Source organism: Maylandia zebra, linkage group LG3 (assembly GCF_041146795.1).
Source record: "Maylandia zebra isolate NMK-2024a linkage group LG3, Mzebra_GT3a, whole genome shotgun sequence".
Taxonomy (NCBI): domain Eukaryota; kingdom Metazoa; phylum Chordata; class Actinopteri; order Cichliformes; family Cichlidae; genus Maylandia; species Maylandia zebra.
This window is the reverse complement of record NC_135169.1, coordinates 24,948,918-24,966,218: the sequence shown is the minus strand read 5'-3', so window position 1 is coordinate 24,966,218 and position 17,301 is coordinate 24,948,918. Positions and strand designations below refer to the sequence as shown.

Sequence of the window (17,301 nt, the reverse complement as noted above, 5' to 3'; positions counted from 1 at the left end):
GCAAGTGTGCCCCCCACCTTTCCATCCCTGCTGTGTGTTTACAGCCCCCTCTTGGTTTCTCACTGTTCCCTCATCTTTGGAGTTTAAGTAGTCTAACACACCCACTCAGACCCACCCTAGTCTCTTAATGGCTGCTTGAAAAAACTGAAACCTAAAGGCAATACACAGAAACACAGAAACTGCTGATCTGGACCCTCCATCCATCTCAGATTTAACCATTTATCCAAAGCCATTGAGTAACCGCGGTTCAGTTAAATGCATGCATGTCTTTAGACTGTGGGAGGAAGTTGGAGCACTCACAGAGAAATGGCAGGAGGAAAAGATGTAGACCTTGGAGGACATTCATGGATATTACAGAGAACGTTAAACTTTTATGCAGTGTTTTAAACTTTAATGGATTACTAAGTATTTCTAATCCGAATGACAGTGACTGTTATCAAGGGCACGCTCCGTTTTGCGTAACTATTTTCAAATCCCTGTAGAACTGCAGCCACATAAGCTAGCGCAATAAATTTTTTTGCATATGAAACTGGAGGAGTTGCACTTACATCTTATGCCATCAGTTTCTCACAGTTTCCTTTCACATATAGCTTTGCAAAAATTGCATAAAAAGCACTTATAGCAATAACAACATAATATTCCAGAAACAGGCTTTGCCGATCTGATCAGCTCTTCATAAAAAGTCCTACCCTGGAATAGATGTCAGTGCTTACTATCGCATGTCCGCCATTACTTGCCAGAAACCGGAAATGATGTCATTTTTCTTTTTAAACCTTCAGGACCTTGTAAGCCTACACTCGTGTTTTTAGAAGTCATGTTCGACTTTATGCTTTTCTGTATCGTTTCTGGGATGCTTAGAACTTAAATTGCACTGCTGGAAATAGTTTTATTTTGATGCATATGATGTTTTTCTTGCATTTTGCATTATAATATTTATTTTTGTTTTTCCTGCAGTGTATAAAAATTGGTGTATCTCAAAAATAAAACTACGAAGACACCCAAAATAAATTTCCTGTGGTTGGAAACTATTTTGTGCACCTTTTTTGTATTTACAGTTTTGAGAGATAAACCTCTTACATTTCTCTAACTAGAAATATATGTATAAAAACAAAACAAAAACGATTTTCATTTTTTTTGTAGTTTATTGCACTTTTTTGCAATTTATGTAGTTCCTATGGACTTAATGCATACATCTTATTAAAATCTGGGCTATAACGGTTGTATTGATGTATAACAACTTGAAATGCTCCCAAAAATGGCTCTACAGCATGTAAAAATATAAGATAACCTTGGCAGACTCTAATCTGACCTGTTCTTGAGTGTAACCAGTGGTTTGCACCTTGTTGTAAAGCCTCTGTATTTACATTCATGAATGTGTCTCTTGATTGTAGACGTTGACAGTGATAATCCTACCTCAGCGGTCCCCAACCCCCGGGCCATGGAGCGGTCGGTGAGGCCTCATGGTACCGGGCTGCGCGAGTTGAGGCAAAATTGCCAAAAATATAGGTCACTTGCCAAAAACCAATGGACTATAAAATATGCTGGAAAATCATACAGCTTCAGTATAAATTAGTTGAAGGCTCAGTGATCGATTTAGTTCATTAAAAGCCTTTGAAAACCACATAAAGAATGTTGTTGCAATACCTGTCATAAATAAAAGGCTGCTGAACAATAAACATTACGGGAAGTGTTTGTACTGAACTGAAAGTAACAGTAACATACTGGCACTCGACATACTGAGCTGTGAATGAGCACCGAATGCTGCTTGACTGCATCTGGGCACAGATGCAGTTAAAAAGCAAATCACATTATCAGCACCTCTGAATCGCACAGATTTAAAAGCAACATTATACTTACTGTAAGTAGTCTTTAAACCTGTGATGTCACTAAAGGTTTGGTCATTGGATTTGGAATAGGTCGCGATGTGACTGAAATGTAAAATCAGCTCATGAATTCCACGTCAAAGGACACAAACTGTGTTCCAAGAAGAGTCGCCTTTGATAGATGCAACCCTGGTTGTGTTTGTTTTGGATCATTTCCAACTATGCATCAGAGGAACTACCTGAGAAACCCTTTTTTTTCACATGTCACAAGCAGAAGTCATTTTCATTTCCTGGTAGCTTACGTGTCTTTAAATGTAAGAATTTATTCAAAGCAAATATTTTAAGGCTTGTACGCACACATTGTGTTGTCATGTACAGCTCAGTTACCCTCTTTGTTTACTACCAAGTGCCATTTTCACTCTTTTTTTTCCTTCCGCTGTCCACCTCTGCTGGGATGTCTTCCTCTCCTTTACCTTGCACGCCCTCACTCTGACACGCAGTAAACAAAACCTTTCCCATCCAAAAAAACCTATGCAAAACTTACGCAGTGTCTGAACAGAGGAGGAGAAATCAGACCCAGGTATGAAGAAGAAGAAGAAAAGGAGTGGTGCAGGATAAATGAATGAGCGGTATGTCGCCCGTGCTGTTGGAGGAGTTTTAGAAGATGGGTTGGGGTGGCTTCCCCTCTCTTCCTTTACTTTCATTCTTCATAACTGCCATCTACACTTGTGTAGACTACACTACACTTTGGTGCAACTTATCCCAATTTATCACCTGAAATCCCAGCGTTACTTTTCCTGGTTGCCCATTAACCTCAAACCAGCAAGACCAGAGGGATCAAAGCCAACTTTTACACCAGTTGGACCTGATCAACGGCCTTGTAATTTCTCGGTCCGCCTCCGCGTGAACATTAATTTGTTGAGTTTCCCCCTCACTGTGTGTTACCACACAACAGGCAGAGATTCCCATAAGTTTTGTTCTTCTGTGTAAACTATGAGTAAAAATATTAGATTGTTCGATTTGCTATCATTTGTGTCAGGACACCTCACAGTGTGCTTTTCCATACACGACTGACCTGATCTGGTAAGTTTAAAGGCCTCATGTGTTAAAACTGGTTAATGTGTAAGTTCAGCAGCTCTGAGTGGCAAAAATCGGAGAGCATGGAAATAAGATACAAATCAAAGTGTTAGTATGCTGATTTTCTTGCAGAAAATAGCCCGATCACTCCCCTTTGCTTAGGCGCACCAAGCCCACATACCTGGCATCCATCTTTATGTGAGACTGCACAGCATTTTTATTATTTATGCCTCTTACTGAGAATGTATGTCACATTTTGGCTAACTTTACGTTTTACTATTGAACTCACATGCGTCTCAAAAGAGATGATTCACAAAAATACAGATGTGCATGCTCATAGAAACCCAAAGATGATGACCGGACAACAGCAGCTGAAGTAACAGTCAACAGTTGTAATACATGAATGTCAGAGGCTATTGAGGCTGTGGAGAAGTTTCAGCTAAGATGACCTGGGGAGCGTAATTCTTCATACAACTGATGCCAAACTTATAACCTGCACAGGGTCTTGTCTGACTTTTTTGGGATGTGCTGTGGAGTTTTCCCCATGGATCGGGGGGACCCTTTGACACTTTGGGATCTTTGTGATGTCCTTTGCCACACTGGGGTTTGTGCTTTGCCTATAACAAATTGTCTCTGTTTACGTGGGTGGTACTTTTCAAAGTGACATCCACATTATTGGCAGGAACTAAGTTTCCCAGCAGAGCTTTGTATTCTAACAAGATTTTAATCAATATGTTTTTTTTATTGTTGTGGCTGAGTAGGTGTCACAGAGTGAAAGTTAATCAGAGTGGATATATGAATTATGGAGGGACAACACTGGTTGTGTAATCCTAGATGTGTTACTGTGAAGGAGCGTTTCTGTGGGTTGAATGTTGAACTGCCACCTGTTTGGAACGCATCAATATGTCTTGCTGAGGGAATCTGTTATTCCTGTGGGTGTTTGAAGCCAGTTCGGCATCAGCTAATGCAGAAGTCATCCAAACGTCAGTGGCTGTGGATAATTAATGAGTCCCAACCGCTTAATGGACACACAGCTGAACGTGTTGTCTAACCCACGTTTTAGCTGAAAACCTGCGTTCTTTTAGGACCCAAGCTTCACATTGTGTCATATTTAGAATTTGATTTGTAGAGATTTTCTCCTTTCTACATTTTCTTTTTACCCGATCTCTCTTTTTTTTTTACTATAGTTTTGAACTTTTTTTTTGTGATAAGTGATGAGTTTTTTACAGCTCTGTGGAGGAATAATGGTCCACTCATATTTGCAGAATTGTTACAAATGTGGAGAAGTGTAAAAACACATATTGGGTGAAGAAAAGTGAATGTATAAGAAACATGGGAATCCCCAGCAGCCTAGACCTATGGCAGCATAACTAAGGGAGGATTCAGGGTCACCTGATCCAGCCCTAACTATATGCTGTCGCATAAACGAAAGTTTAAAGCCTAATATTAAAAGTAGAGATAGTGTCTGTCTCCCATTCTACTTTTTAATACTGTAGGAACCACAAGGTAGCAGTCTGAGTGCCAAGTGCTCTAAAGGGGTGATATGGTTTTGAGAGGTCTTTAAGATAAGATGGGGCCTCATTATTCAAGTAAGTATGTATGTATGTAAAGATGTAAGATGTATGTAAGAGAACATTGATCCATCTTTTATTGTTGATCGGTTTTGAAATGTATGACATGAACACCTTCAAGCTTGTGTATCCCACCAGAAAGCATCTGAACAATGTTGGTTTAGCGTGTTAACATATCAGAGGATGATGGGAGTTAGTGTCCTTGGTTTTTCCTGTGTTTGCTCCCAAAAGGTGAGATGCTAAACTAAGACTTAAGATATCTGAACACGCCATTTGTAAGTTATCCCACTTATCTTCAGTCAGCTACAGCAAAAATACAAAATAATTATTAATATTTAAAAATACTCCCTCTGGTGTTTTATAGGTGGTGAATCCAATTTCAGGCTCATCACGGCCACTATTTTTACTGACCTACTTATTTTAATTTCTTTCTTTACTTTTAATCCTCTTTAATCGTCTTTGCCCGTCATATATTATTGCAGTAGGTCAGTTTGGGTACTTCATATTTATAGCCTTTGCTTTTTTTTTTTTTTTATATATAACCATAGGTAGGAGCACTGGTCAGGTAGCATACCTGTGTGTGTGTGTGTGTGCAGTTGTTGACAAGAAAAGCCTGCCGTGGCACAGCATATTTTTCCAAGTGTTGGGTGTAGCACCGGTGAAGTATATTTTGGTTTTTGACTGACAGATGCACAATGTTTCTCTTTAATCCTGAGAAGAAATGTAACAAAGGGCCTGCAGGAGAGATGAAACGAAATGAAAAGAAAAAAACGAGTTCGACAGCTACAAGGAAGAGGCACCGGCTACTGTCAGCACTTCTTAGATACGTCATTTTTCATGTGGGATTTATGAACGTCTGTGTGGTGCTCTACAAAAACAAACTAAAACCGACTAATGGCTAAACTTAAACTGTAAGGGAGAGGAATTTACTTTAATCCTCATATTTTTGCAGTCTCCATGACTCAGTAAAAGAAATCTTGTGTTGTGATATTTCTATTGGGAAGTAAAAGGTCAACAAGGTTGTCAGGCCATAAATCTTTAGATTATTAACTGATTATTAATTCATTTACTATATATCCATCAGTAAAGACTTGTAGTTCTTTGTATATCTGTAGTGTTTGTGTCATTTGTGTCTTTTAAATGCTTTCAAATTCCCTTTTTGTTCATTTCCTTTCTGCAGTGTGATGCATTGAATCAGAATCACTATGGCGTATTTATTCAAACCTTTGCATTGATAAGCTTTTCCTCTGTTGTTCTTCTTTTTATTTCTGCCTCATAGAAAGAAAAAAACAAACTGCTTCAGCAATAAATTGTTCATTTTGAATATAATATAAATGTGCATGAAGGATTACTGAAGTCAGTCCAATTCAAACACTTCACACTGTTGAGGAAATTTTGACAAAAGAGACCAAAGACCAAAATACGGACTAAAGTGTACACTAGTGGTTACTCTATTAGACTCTCTGTCAACAAAGTCAACCAATCACATGAGCATCAGAACCGGGAAGAAAACAGGCTGGGATTTTCTTACAAAACTATCTCTAGGGTTTACAGCAAAAGTATCTGAATCTGAAAAAGAAAACGTGAGCATGCAGTATGCAGTGAGCATCTCTGAATGCTCTTCTGCACGGATTAGGAGGCAATAAATCAGCAGCAACTGTGTGACGCTGTTGTGTTAATATGGACCAAAATCTCTGAGAAGATTTTCCTCTGAGATGTTGTTAAAGCAATGCCATGAAAAAATTAGGTCAGTTCTGAAAGCCAAAATGGTCCAACCAAGTACTAGCAAGGTGTACCTAATGAAGTGGCCAGGAAGTGTATACTACAGTGTCCCAGTCTAAATCTTTAGGACTGCTCCAATAATAATCACAGTATTTCACTGGTACGCTGATAGACTCTGATAAACTAGAACATAACCAATTTCCTTCTTCTTCTCCTGTTGGAGCTGTTAGAGTAGATTTCACTGTTACATCACTGTTATATTAAAAACAACATTTCTCTGCATAATTAGCAACTGTCCTACATAATATAGGATCAAGTAGTTTTCTGCTAATAACACAAGACAGTCTGAAAATCTCAACAGTCATCACAACACTGTTTATTTTAATTACAAAAGGAAGGCTGTATAAACAATAACCTGGAAGAAACTATATTATTTGTGGACAGGTTGTTTCTAGATTATATGACTAACCACATACAAAAGGATAGTAGCCTTTATTACTGCAGCAGCACATGACTAAACATAATGACTTATATGTGCAAGGAAAAAGGGAAGGTCCAGAAATTCAGTCATTATCCAGGAAAAAAGCAGATTTGCTCGTCGGTCCAAAAGCAAAAGGTGGCGCTGTTGAGCAAAAAAAAAGTGAATGCAGAGAAAAGTTGCTCAGTTGTGAATCACCAGAACTCATCAACATGACTTTCTTATTTCTGTGAATTTGTTGTGGGTGTTACTCCACAGCTAACCCAGATCAACAGATCCTCCGTCCACACAGTGTTTTCACTTCCTGCCTGAGCTAAAGTCTACACTATTTTATCCTTTGACTGTTTCTAACTAATCTACATAACTACACTGTGACAGGTCAGATGACGATCAGGAGTCAACATTACAGAATGGTTTTGTTTGTGAGTCTTTCACACCAGACCATTTATTTATATTAATTATATTACAAAAGTTGATTTTATAATTAATAATCAGCATTTACATCAACTTGTATGCTTTTCCACATGAGACAGAAAGACTAAGTTCAGCGCGGTTTCCCTGAAATTACAGCAGGCCGTTCTCACTCCCGAGGCTTAACATCCCGACGATTTGGAGAACGATTCGCTGTGTTTACAGAAAGTCAGTAAAGGTCAACACTGCCACCTGCTGGCTAACCTGCAAATTATCGCATACATCTGTACATAAAATGTAAAAGCACAGCTTTAAAGTCCATCACTGGTCATTTTGGAAATTGAATCAACAAACTTCTTTATTTTTTTGACTGCACTTTCAACTGGTGTCAATATCCTACCATATCTATCTATCTATCGATCGATCGATCGATAGATAGATAGATAGATAGATAGATAGATAGATAGATAGATAGATAGATAGATAGATAGATAGATAGATAGATAGATAGATAGATAGATAGATAGATTATATACACACACACTTATAATTCAAATTAGTTTTTACTGTGCTGTTTAAAACCTAAATCTAATTATGGAACTATGTCAACTATATCCCCGTCAACATCAGCAAGTTTATTTATTTGATGATTTAAAAAGAATCACAAAATGATCAGTTCAATAAAATTAAAATCAGAAATGATTCATGAGATTTTCCAACAAAGCAGACGCCTCCGAGAAATGAAACTGCAAACAGAAAAAATACATTTTTAACAAAATCATGAGCAGTTTAGCCAAGCATAAAGCCTCAATGTGGGTGGAAGCGGCAAAATCCCGCATGAAGTCTAAACTTTACCAAGTAAAAACAAAAATATAAAAAACAACAAAAAAACCTTTGGTTATATATGAAGGTCTTTCCAGCACACACCATGTCATTTCTGGTCTTTGGGTTAGGCTAAAGTGTAACAGGCTAGTAGATGTAGCTAGCAGCAATCTTCTCAGCAGGAAAAGCAGCATATTAAAGAACTTTGAGAACTCCAGCCTTACTTTATCAAATTCAATCTTAAACACAGAAATGTTCTAGAGGAACTCAGGTCTGCAACAAAAGCTGCCTGAGCCTGTCCTGCCAATCATGGAGATGCACAGGGTCTACAATTGATTGCAAAGGGGACCACAGCAGTTTGCACTACAGCCTCACAACCAAAAGATCCAGTGTTCAAATTCACTCTAGGATCTTTCCTTGGGGAGTCTGCATGTTCACATATCTGTGTTCTCTCTCTGGGTACTCCTGAATACATGCATGGCTTTATGTAAGATGGTGATTCTAAACTGACTGTTGGTATGAACGTCTGTCTCTCTGATGACTTGGATAATTAGGAGAGAATGGACTGAATAACTCTGAGCCCTGCAAACCCCATTTGAGAACCAGTGCTATAAGGGGATATGAGCAGCATGATAACTGTGAAATGTTTTTCTCTTCCCACACTGACCTTTTTATTGTTCGCTTCTTGCATGTCTTCTGTCAAGGATTCAGAGGACCTATCTGTCAGTTCAATGCTTCGCTACAGCTCCTTATTGTTGCAAGTGCGTGGACAATAAGATTATGCGCACACAGCGACAGTCACCTTAAAAGTGCATGAAACAAGGTGCTGCAGTAATAAGGAGAGGTAGTAAGACACTGTAGTTAATGCTGGATGGACCTGGCCCATCCAGGTCATCATAGTTCTTCAGAACTCTAGAAAGCTCTCAGATGAGAGGTGAAATGTCTTCAAGAAACTTAAGTACAGAAACTTTTCTTTCCAAGCTCCTTAGATTTAATTATGTTTGATAGAAAATGTTGTCCAGCATAATATAGTGTAGCTTACATAGCTCCTGAGGTTATTGAGGGACTACAGATATGTTCTTGTCCGTCTTGGAACTAGACGTCAGCACACAGTCAAAGAAACCTTTCAAGACTGAGTGTTGAATACCTTACTATGTGACATTTGACTAATTTTACTTCCAGAAACTCATACATCATCATACATCAGTTTCTGTGAAGACGTGTGCGTGCCAACAAAGACCTTTTGCACATACAACAACAATAAACCATGGTTCACTCCTAAACTCCAACATCTTTGTAAGGCCAAGGAGGACGCCTACAGAAGTGGTGACAGGGCCCTGTACAAGCAAGCCAGGAACACACTGACCAAGGAGATCAAAGCAGCTAAAAGCATCTACTCCCAGAAGCTGGAAGAACGGCTCTCAGCCAACGACCCAGTGTCAGTGTGAAGGGGCCTGCAGGAAATCACCAGCTACAGACGCCCCCCACCCACTATTGAAGCAAACAAAGACCTGGCCAACGAGTTAAACACTTTCTACTGCAGGTTTGAGACGGACAGACTCCCACGCCCCACCCTCCCCTCCTCAGGGACATTGCTTCAGACATTGACCCCCAACACACCTTCCACCTCTCCCCCCTTCACCCTTCCCCTCCCCAATCCAGTCTCAACGACCACCCCCACCCTCCCCAATCCAGACCAAACGATCACCCCCACCCTCCCCAATCCAGACTCAACGACCACCACCACCCTCTCCAATCCAGACTCAACGACCTCCACCACACCTCTCACCCCCCTTTCCTCCTCCCTGAAACTCAGAATACACACCGAGGATGTGAGCCGACTATTCCAGAAACAGAAGCCCAGGAAAGCCCCCGGACCAGACGGCATCTCACCCTCCTCCCTAACCTGTGCTGAACAGCTGGCTCCCATCTTTACCCGCATCTTCAACAGATCCCTGGAGCTGTGTGAAGTTCCCTCCTGCTTCAAACGCTCCACCATCATCCCTGTTCCCAAAAAAACCCACCATCACAGGACTGAATGACTACAGACCTGTCGCCTTGACGTCTGTGGTCATGAAATCCTTCGAACGACTGGTGTTAGCCCATCTGAAAGACATTACAGGCCACCAGCTGGACCCTCTGCAGTTTGCCTACCGGGCAAACAGGTCGGTGGATGATGCAGTGAACATGGGGCTGCATTACATCCTGCAACACCTTGACCGCCCGGGAACTTATGCCAGGGTCCTGTTTGTGGACTTTAGTTCGGCTTTTAACACCATTGTGCCTGAACTTCTCTCCTCCAAACTCTCCCAGCTCAGCGTGTCACCAGCTACCTGTCAGTGGATCACCAGCTTCCTGACAGACAGGAAGCAGCAAGTGAGGCTGGGGGAGATCACCTCTGAAACTCGGTCCCTCAGTATTGGTGCCCCTCAAGGATGTGTCCTCTCACCACTGTTCTCCCTCTACACTAACGACTGCACCTCCAAGAACTTGGCTGTTAAACTCCTAAAGTTTTCAGATGACACCACTGTCATTGGCCTCATTCAAGATGGTGATGAGTCTGCATACCGGCAGGAAGTTGAGCGGCTGGTACTCTGGTGCAGTCAGCACAATCTGGAGCTGAACACTCTTAAGACTGTAGAGATGACAGTGGACTTCAGGAGACATCCCTCAACTCTGCTCCCCCTCACCATATCAGACAGCCCTGTGTCGACTGTGAAGATCTTCAAGTTCCTGGGTACAACCATCTCCCAGGACCTGAAGTGGGAGACCAACATCAACTCCATCCTCAAAAAGACCCAGCAGAGGATGTACTTCCTGAGACAACTGGGGAAGTACAGTCTTCCACAGGAGCTGCTGATCCAGTTCTATACTGCGGTCATTGAGTCTGTCCTGTGCTCCTCCATCACAGTCTGGTATGGTGCAGCCACTAAACAGGACAGGAGCAGACTGCAGCGGACTGTACGGGCAGCAGAAAGGATCACCGGCGCCCCCCTGCCCTCCATCCAGGATCTGTACCTCTCAAGAACCAGGAAACGGGCAGGGAAAATCATCACAGACCCCTCACACCCTGCACACAGACTTTTTGATCTGCTGCCCTCTGGCAGACGGTACAGAAGCCTGCAGACCAGGACCACCCGACACAGGAACAGTTTCTTTCCCCTCACCATCTCCCTTCTTAACAGTTGACCTGTCACACTGCTCCCACTGCCAGACTGCAGCTGCACCTTATGTACATTTTGTAGTATTCATTCCACCTCATTCATTTCTGTATTTTATGTATATAAGTTTAGATTTGATATTTATAGTTGGTTTACACAGCTTTGTGTATGTATGTGTAATGTGTGTATATAGACACGTGTGTGTGTGTGTGTGATTTATATTGCTGTGCTTGAGAGCCACCATCTACCGGAACCAAATTCCCTGTATGTGTCTGCACATATACTTGGCCAATAAACACGATTCTGATTTTAGCACCTCACCTTCTTTTCTACATCATGTGGTACCATGGTGATGTTCTCTGATAAGATGTGAATGTGTTTCGTAGTACAGAAACTCAGAATAAAACCCAGATTCTGCTCCATAGTCTAGGCCTCTGGTGTCCTTGCAGTAAAATGAGTGATCCTTCCTGTTTATACTTCACTTTATGTGATCATATGCAAACACAGCCTTTCTTAACATTTGATTTAATTTTCAAAACACTGCTGACATTCCTCTTGCTTGACACAGGAAAGGTTTCTTGCTTAGAGATGGTAATAAAAAATTGCATATCAGGATGTTATAAACTTTTCTGGCCCTTACCAGATCTTAAAATTAGGTAAATGCAACATCAGATGAACAAAAACACAACATATTACAACATGACATTGTTTGTTTAATAAAACTAAACCGAAATTCAAAAACAATGTGTAAAAAAACAAAAAAACAAATGCAGTCTATGAATCAGTAGCTTGTAGAACCACCTTCAGCAGGAATGAGTACGTATGCACTTTAGCAGCCTCAAATCACTGTAGAGGAATTTTAGCTCACCATTCTTTACACAGTTAAAGGGTTCAGAGCTGGACTTTAACTCTCTGCAACACAAGACCTAGTTTCAGTAAAGACAGACAGATGCCTCACATTTGAATAGTTTGGTACACACCACCATGTCTGACAGCTGATTGGTGTTTCTGCTGATGCTGTGCTCGTTTTCTCCAAACATGGTGCTGTGCATTATAGCTAAACATCTCCACCTTGGCCGGGTCAGAAGTCTTGTTCAGATACACTTTAATCAACCTAAGCCATGCTGTCACATTGTTTTTAGAAGCAGAAGAGACTTTCTGCTAGCAACCCTTCCAAACAAGCCATACTCGTCAAGTCTTTTTCTGTTTTTTGTTTGTTTGTTTTTTTGCACTCTTTGAACATCGCACAGTCCGACCTTGGGATCATGAGACGTCAACTTCTGGGAAGCGTGTGGCATTGTGTTAACTCACAGGTGAGAGCTCTGGACCTTAAAAATGGTCAAACCTCTGCTTTTATAGAGGTCCACACACATGCTGATGATAAATTAATCAAATGAATTTGACTAGCAGGTGCTGCTAACCTCCTGCATTTTGGCTTAGCTTCTGTTAAATTGGGACAAAGTGTAGTAGGCCGTGTGTTTTTACACATCCAAAGTTGCCTTTCCCCATTTTTAACAACTGGTGAGGACCAGATGATTATTTTATTATGTCCTGATATTAAAAAAACCCTTAGAATTGAATGAGGATCTGCTTTTTTACCATTACTACAAACCAGTCTCTTGACATTTCTAACATATACATGACTAATTTTAATTATTTTTATTTCTTCCATTTATCAAAATTAATCTGCCATTAGAAGTTCTTACAAATTCTGTGGTCCTACTGAGGTTTTGCCATTGGTTTCTGCAGGAGAATGTACTCAGCAAAATCCCACACAGCTCCCGATCCCCTAGAAAGGGGGCAGATGTACTTTGCAGCCTTTGAGGCCAACTCTGGAGCATCCCCGGGTACTGCACTCAAACCTGCCAGCTTCAGCAATTTCTCATCTGCTTGATCAAAACCTGAGGGGGGGGAACAGAAAAACATAGTGAGGCTAAACTGAAATGATAACTCTCAAGAAATAAGAGTGCAGTTGTTTTACCCATGAATGCCACATGTTTCCAGTCCAGACTCTTGTTCTTCATGACCTCTTGCAAATCGTTCAGCGGCTTCTTTCCCACCTCCATGACCTGGCACCCTGTCCTTTTTTGAAGTTTGGCAGCCAAAGACTGGGCCACAGCGTCATCACTGGAGGTCAACAGAATGACCTTGTGAAACAAGACAGAGGGCAGTTTGTGGGCAATGTTATACATGACGGGTCAGTTTACTCAATTCTGTTCAGACAGCTGATGAAAAAAAGCCAACCTCCACTTGTTTTTCCTGCAGCATGTGAATAGCAGATGTGTTTCTGGTATTACTAGACAGAGCGTTGATTCCTTCTGCTAAACATGCAGAAACATTGCAGAACAGCAGGCGGACTACCTTACCGGGGTACCCGTACCTGATTGAGGAAGTACAGATTAAATGAGAAAAAGGAGTCGATAGTTGATTAAAAGCAGACTGAGAGGTGCTTCTCACCTGAGAACCCTCTGTTCTGCAACAGGCCAGTCGATGTCTCCATCTATGTCCACACTGAACTCCGGTAGCATCTCATAGTATATCGACTTACCGCCCTAGAGAGGTGAAAATGCAAGGGTGAGAAAAATATGCAGTTACCTGAATGAAAGATGGTGTAGTTTCATGCACTGGTACTTGAGGCACAGTTTTGCCCCATTACCTGCAACTGTCCCGTCTTAATGAGATCTTTTGTGGTGAAGTAAAACGAGCCATTCTCACACAGCTCTCCGGGCCAGTCCTGACGCCGCGGCCGGTTGGCTGGGTCCAGATTTATAGCCTCAGTTTTTTCATCAGCTAGGAGGAAAGACGCTCAATTACATAAATTGAAGGATTAAAAGCATATGACTGAATAGAGTTTCAAAAATCAAACATAGTGGAAACTCAGGCTATCATTGCAGCAGCCATGTAACTAAATTTGGAAAGAGGAAAAACATAAAATGAACCTAATAACAGAGTTATCGGTTGTTATCAATTTGATAGTGAGTGCTCATTTTCTGTATTTCATGTATCCAGAATTTTAAAAGCCAAGGCAAAACCTTCATCACTCAGGACTAGGATCTTCATCTCGCCGATCTTTCCATTTTTAGTTTCACCTTCAGGTAATCAATTCTTTCCTCTATTGGTGAAGTGGTACTAGCTACAACATGAGCCCAAAGCATTCCCGATCCGTACTTGTGTACATAAGTTTTCCACGAAAATGAGAACAGCACGTTGCCACTCCTCAGTCCGCCAGTCTTCCTGAAAGCCTTTTGCAGTTACACCAGGAGTTCAGATTTCTAGTGAAGAACAACAAGCAACTCTAAAAAGATTTCTTGATCTTCCAGACATCAACTAATGCAACATTTATAGTCCTGCATTGCTATAAGTCTTTGACTAGACAGTGAGGATGACTGTGGGAATTTAGGGAGCAAAATTCTTTGTTTAATGCAAAGAGCTTTAACTGGAGGAACAGAACAAAAACAGCCAGATGGTTGTTCCTCATATTTGAGGCCAAGCCCCTCTAAGACAGTAAACCACTTTAACATGTAAAGTTGGGCCTGCTGTGACAGACAACCTACACACAATACCACCATACCAACTGATATCTAATTAATTAATTGATGTCACTCTAACATCTAAAATTCAAAGGATGTGAGTGATCAGTTGTTTGTTCAGACAGGAGAATATTCGAGTTGCATTGGTAGGATTTGTTTCATCCCAGTTAATAAGTTACTAAGGTGGAGGTCCACTGGCACATTCAAAGTAGGTCCACACTGACAAAAAAAAGAAAAAAGATTTTGCAGAACTGACAGACTGCAACTTGTAAAGATATGCACATAGATCTATTTAGCAAAACAACAAATAAAACATCAACGAACCAAGACTGTCTAAAATTACTTCAAATAGGCTGTTGTAATGTCATTTACAGATACAATATAATGTCAATATTATTCACTCACTTATCCAAATAATTGAATTCAGGTGTATAAAATCAAACACCTACTATTACACCTACAGGATGCTACCTGTGCAGCAAGTCCAGTTGTGAAATTTCCTTGCTATTAAATATTTCACAGTCAGCTGTTTGTGGTTTTATATCCAAGTGGAAGCGACTGAAAGACAGCAACTCGCCTACAAAGTGGTAGGCCACATAAAATCACAGAGCAGGCTCAGCTAATGGTGAGGCACACAGTGTGCAGAGGCTGCCAGTCGCTTCAGACCTCCAAACCTAACATGGCCTGTAGACTAGCTCACGAACAGTGAATGCTATGAACAACTGTCTGTGAACTCAGCATGCACATAACAGTCAAACATGTGTTAACTTACATAATTCATCTACCTCCTTCCACCGAAACTGGTGTCTCCTGACCACTGAAAAGACGGAGTCATAGCCGTCCTCTGTGATCTTTTTTAAGGCCTCCTTCACATCAAACGGGTGGAGGCACGGGGATGTAGCCTGGATGTTGCAAACTATATCCACCTCTGTGAAAACAAAAGCCAAAGAATTTTCAACTGTGTGGCAGAAGAATGATGCTCGTGAAACAACAGCGTAAAAACTGATTCTTTGACACGTCAGCAGTTTTGCGTGATGGGAGGGGCAGCTGTGGGTTGCAGGTGTACCTACCATTATGGTATTCGAGGAACTCTTGGATAGTTTCTAATGATGAAGTAGAGTCTCTGGAGACTTCAGGACTCCTCTGGTGCACCTGAGCACCCCATGCCTCAGCAACTTTCTTAATCTCGGCATGGTCCGTTGATACCCACACACTGTGAAAGAAAAGACGCGTTGCTGTTGTTTTTATTGCATTTCACAGAGGCATGTTGCAACAACAAGAAAGTTGTAGAGAGCCCTCTGGTGAAAAAACTACACAATATAAACACTCATAGCATGGTTGAAGGGTGCTTCTCTTCTTCACGTTTCATTTTTATTTATCGGACACTATAAAGGCCCATACTGACAGATGGACAAATTGATAACAGTGGGCAAACATATCCACCAACAAATAAGTCGGCTGAGTAACCCCATCACTCAGACCGCTCACACATGGACTCTATACACACACATAGTCCTTTGCGCTACTTCAAAGCACTTTGTTCTCCAATTTCTCCCTTTCTCTTCTTTTATAAATCCCTCTTGATTGTGTTTATGACGAATCTGTGGATGCAACACGGAGAGTGGAATATGTAAACAAATCTAACCAGTAATAATAACCCGTAAAAAACAGTTAGCCTGGAACACCGACTCAGAGTAGATTGATAAGCCATTCGTTAATACTTAAAGAGCCACCTATAAGAAACAGGGAAATGCGCAGTAGGGTACAATGATCATCCCATGTGGATCTAATTTGAACTGGTGGTTCCACAGGGACATGGAGGAGTCTCGAGTCCAGCAGACAGAGATATGAGCTCCTTGCAGCTCTAATTCAGTTTGAAATCACCGTCACACATTTGCAACGTACCTATCAAACACTTCGGAGTCCACAGCAGCCCTCAGCACCCATCCCATGAGGGGGACACCGGCTAAGGGCTTGATGTTTTTAAGCGGAATGCCTTTGCTTCCCCCCCGTGCCAAAATGAGAGCAGCTACATGTCTCTTCTGGTTCTTGTTGGAAGAAGCAGCTACTTGTCTCTTCTTCTGTTTCATGTCGGAAGAAGCAGCTCCGTCCGCATCGTTGTCATCGTGTCTTCGCTTAGCGGACATTAAAGCGGTTCTTGTGGTTAAAAACAGACTTTTGGGGCAAAAGGGAGGAAATGAAGCTGCTGGAAACAAATTCTTCTTCTTCTTTATAGGGTTTACTGGCGGTTAGCAAACAGCAAAATGGTGCATTACCGCCACCAAGTGGCGTGGAGTGTGGACCGAAATGACAGAGAAATAAATAAAAAAAATCCTCCCAAACAAACGAGTCTGCCTTAAAAACGAAAATATGGCCTGCTAGCTTTCACTCACTGAGTTCTTGCGAAATAAATCAACCAAGTCCAGTTTTACTTTAATATCGTCAAGCTTTTTGATCAGTTGTCTTCTTTCATCATCGTGCTTCTGACACTGCAATAACACATGCAGTCACGCTTCGCTGTAAAGGTCTCGGTCGTTGTGTCTTTGGGCGAGACACTTCACCCGTTGCCTACTGGTGGTGGTCAGAGGGCCCGGCAGCCTCGCCTCTGTCAGTGCGCCCCAGGGTGGCTGTGGCTACAATGTAGCTTTCCATCACCAGTGTGTGAATGTGTGGATGACTGGATATGTAAAGCGCTTTGGGGTCCTT

At 41.4% G+C, this 17,301-nt stretch overlaps 1 protein-coding gene across 2 annotated transcripts; it reads right to left on the bottom strand.

The window, feature by feature from the left end:
- Nucleotides 1–6,547: 6,547 nt before the first annotated feature.
- On the bottom strand, nucleotides 6,548–16,846 carry LOC106676701 (N-acylneuraminate cytidylyltransferase). 2 transcript variants are annotated; one of them, XM_024801857.2, is made up of 9 exons: nucleotides 16,501–16,846; nucleotides 15,666–15,808; nucleotides 15,368–15,523; nucleotides 13,722–13,855; nucleotides 13,523–13,617; nucleotides 13,310–13,445; nucleotides 13,047–13,212; nucleotides 12,772–12,966; nucleotides 6,548–6,815 (listed from the first exon to the last, which is right to left on the bottom strand). In XM_024801857.2, the coding sequence occupies exons 1-8, from the start codon at nucleotides 16,740–16,742 to the stop codon at nucleotides 12,785–12,787; spliced, it is 1,254 nt and encodes a 417-aa protein (XP_024657625.2). In that variant the 5' UTR covers nucleotides 16,743–16,846; the 3' UTR covers nucleotides 6,548–6,815; nucleotides 12,772–12,784. The 2 variants fall into 2 exon arrangements, with proteins under 2 accessions (XP_024657625.2, XP_023011112.3); XM_023155344.3 differs by lacking the exon at nucleotides 6,548–6,815 and having other exon boundaries at nucleotides 11,534–12,966.
- Nucleotides 16,847–17,301: the final 455 nt, after the last annotated feature.

Bases quoted from the DNA above. Each gene is read 5' to 3' on its own strand.
- LOC106676701 (XM_024801857.2), bottom strand. From the start codon at position 16,742: ATGTCCGCTAAGCGAAGACACGATGACAACGATGCGGACGGAGCTGCT. The intron at 15,809-16,500 runs GTACGTTGCAAA...TTTCTTTCACAG, and splicing joins GACTCCGAAGTGTTTGATAG to TGTGTGGGTATCAACGGACC. The intron at 15,524-15,665 runs GTAGGTACACCT...TTGTTTTCACAG, and splicing joins GTTCCTCGAATACCATAATG to AGGTGGATATAGTTTGCAAC.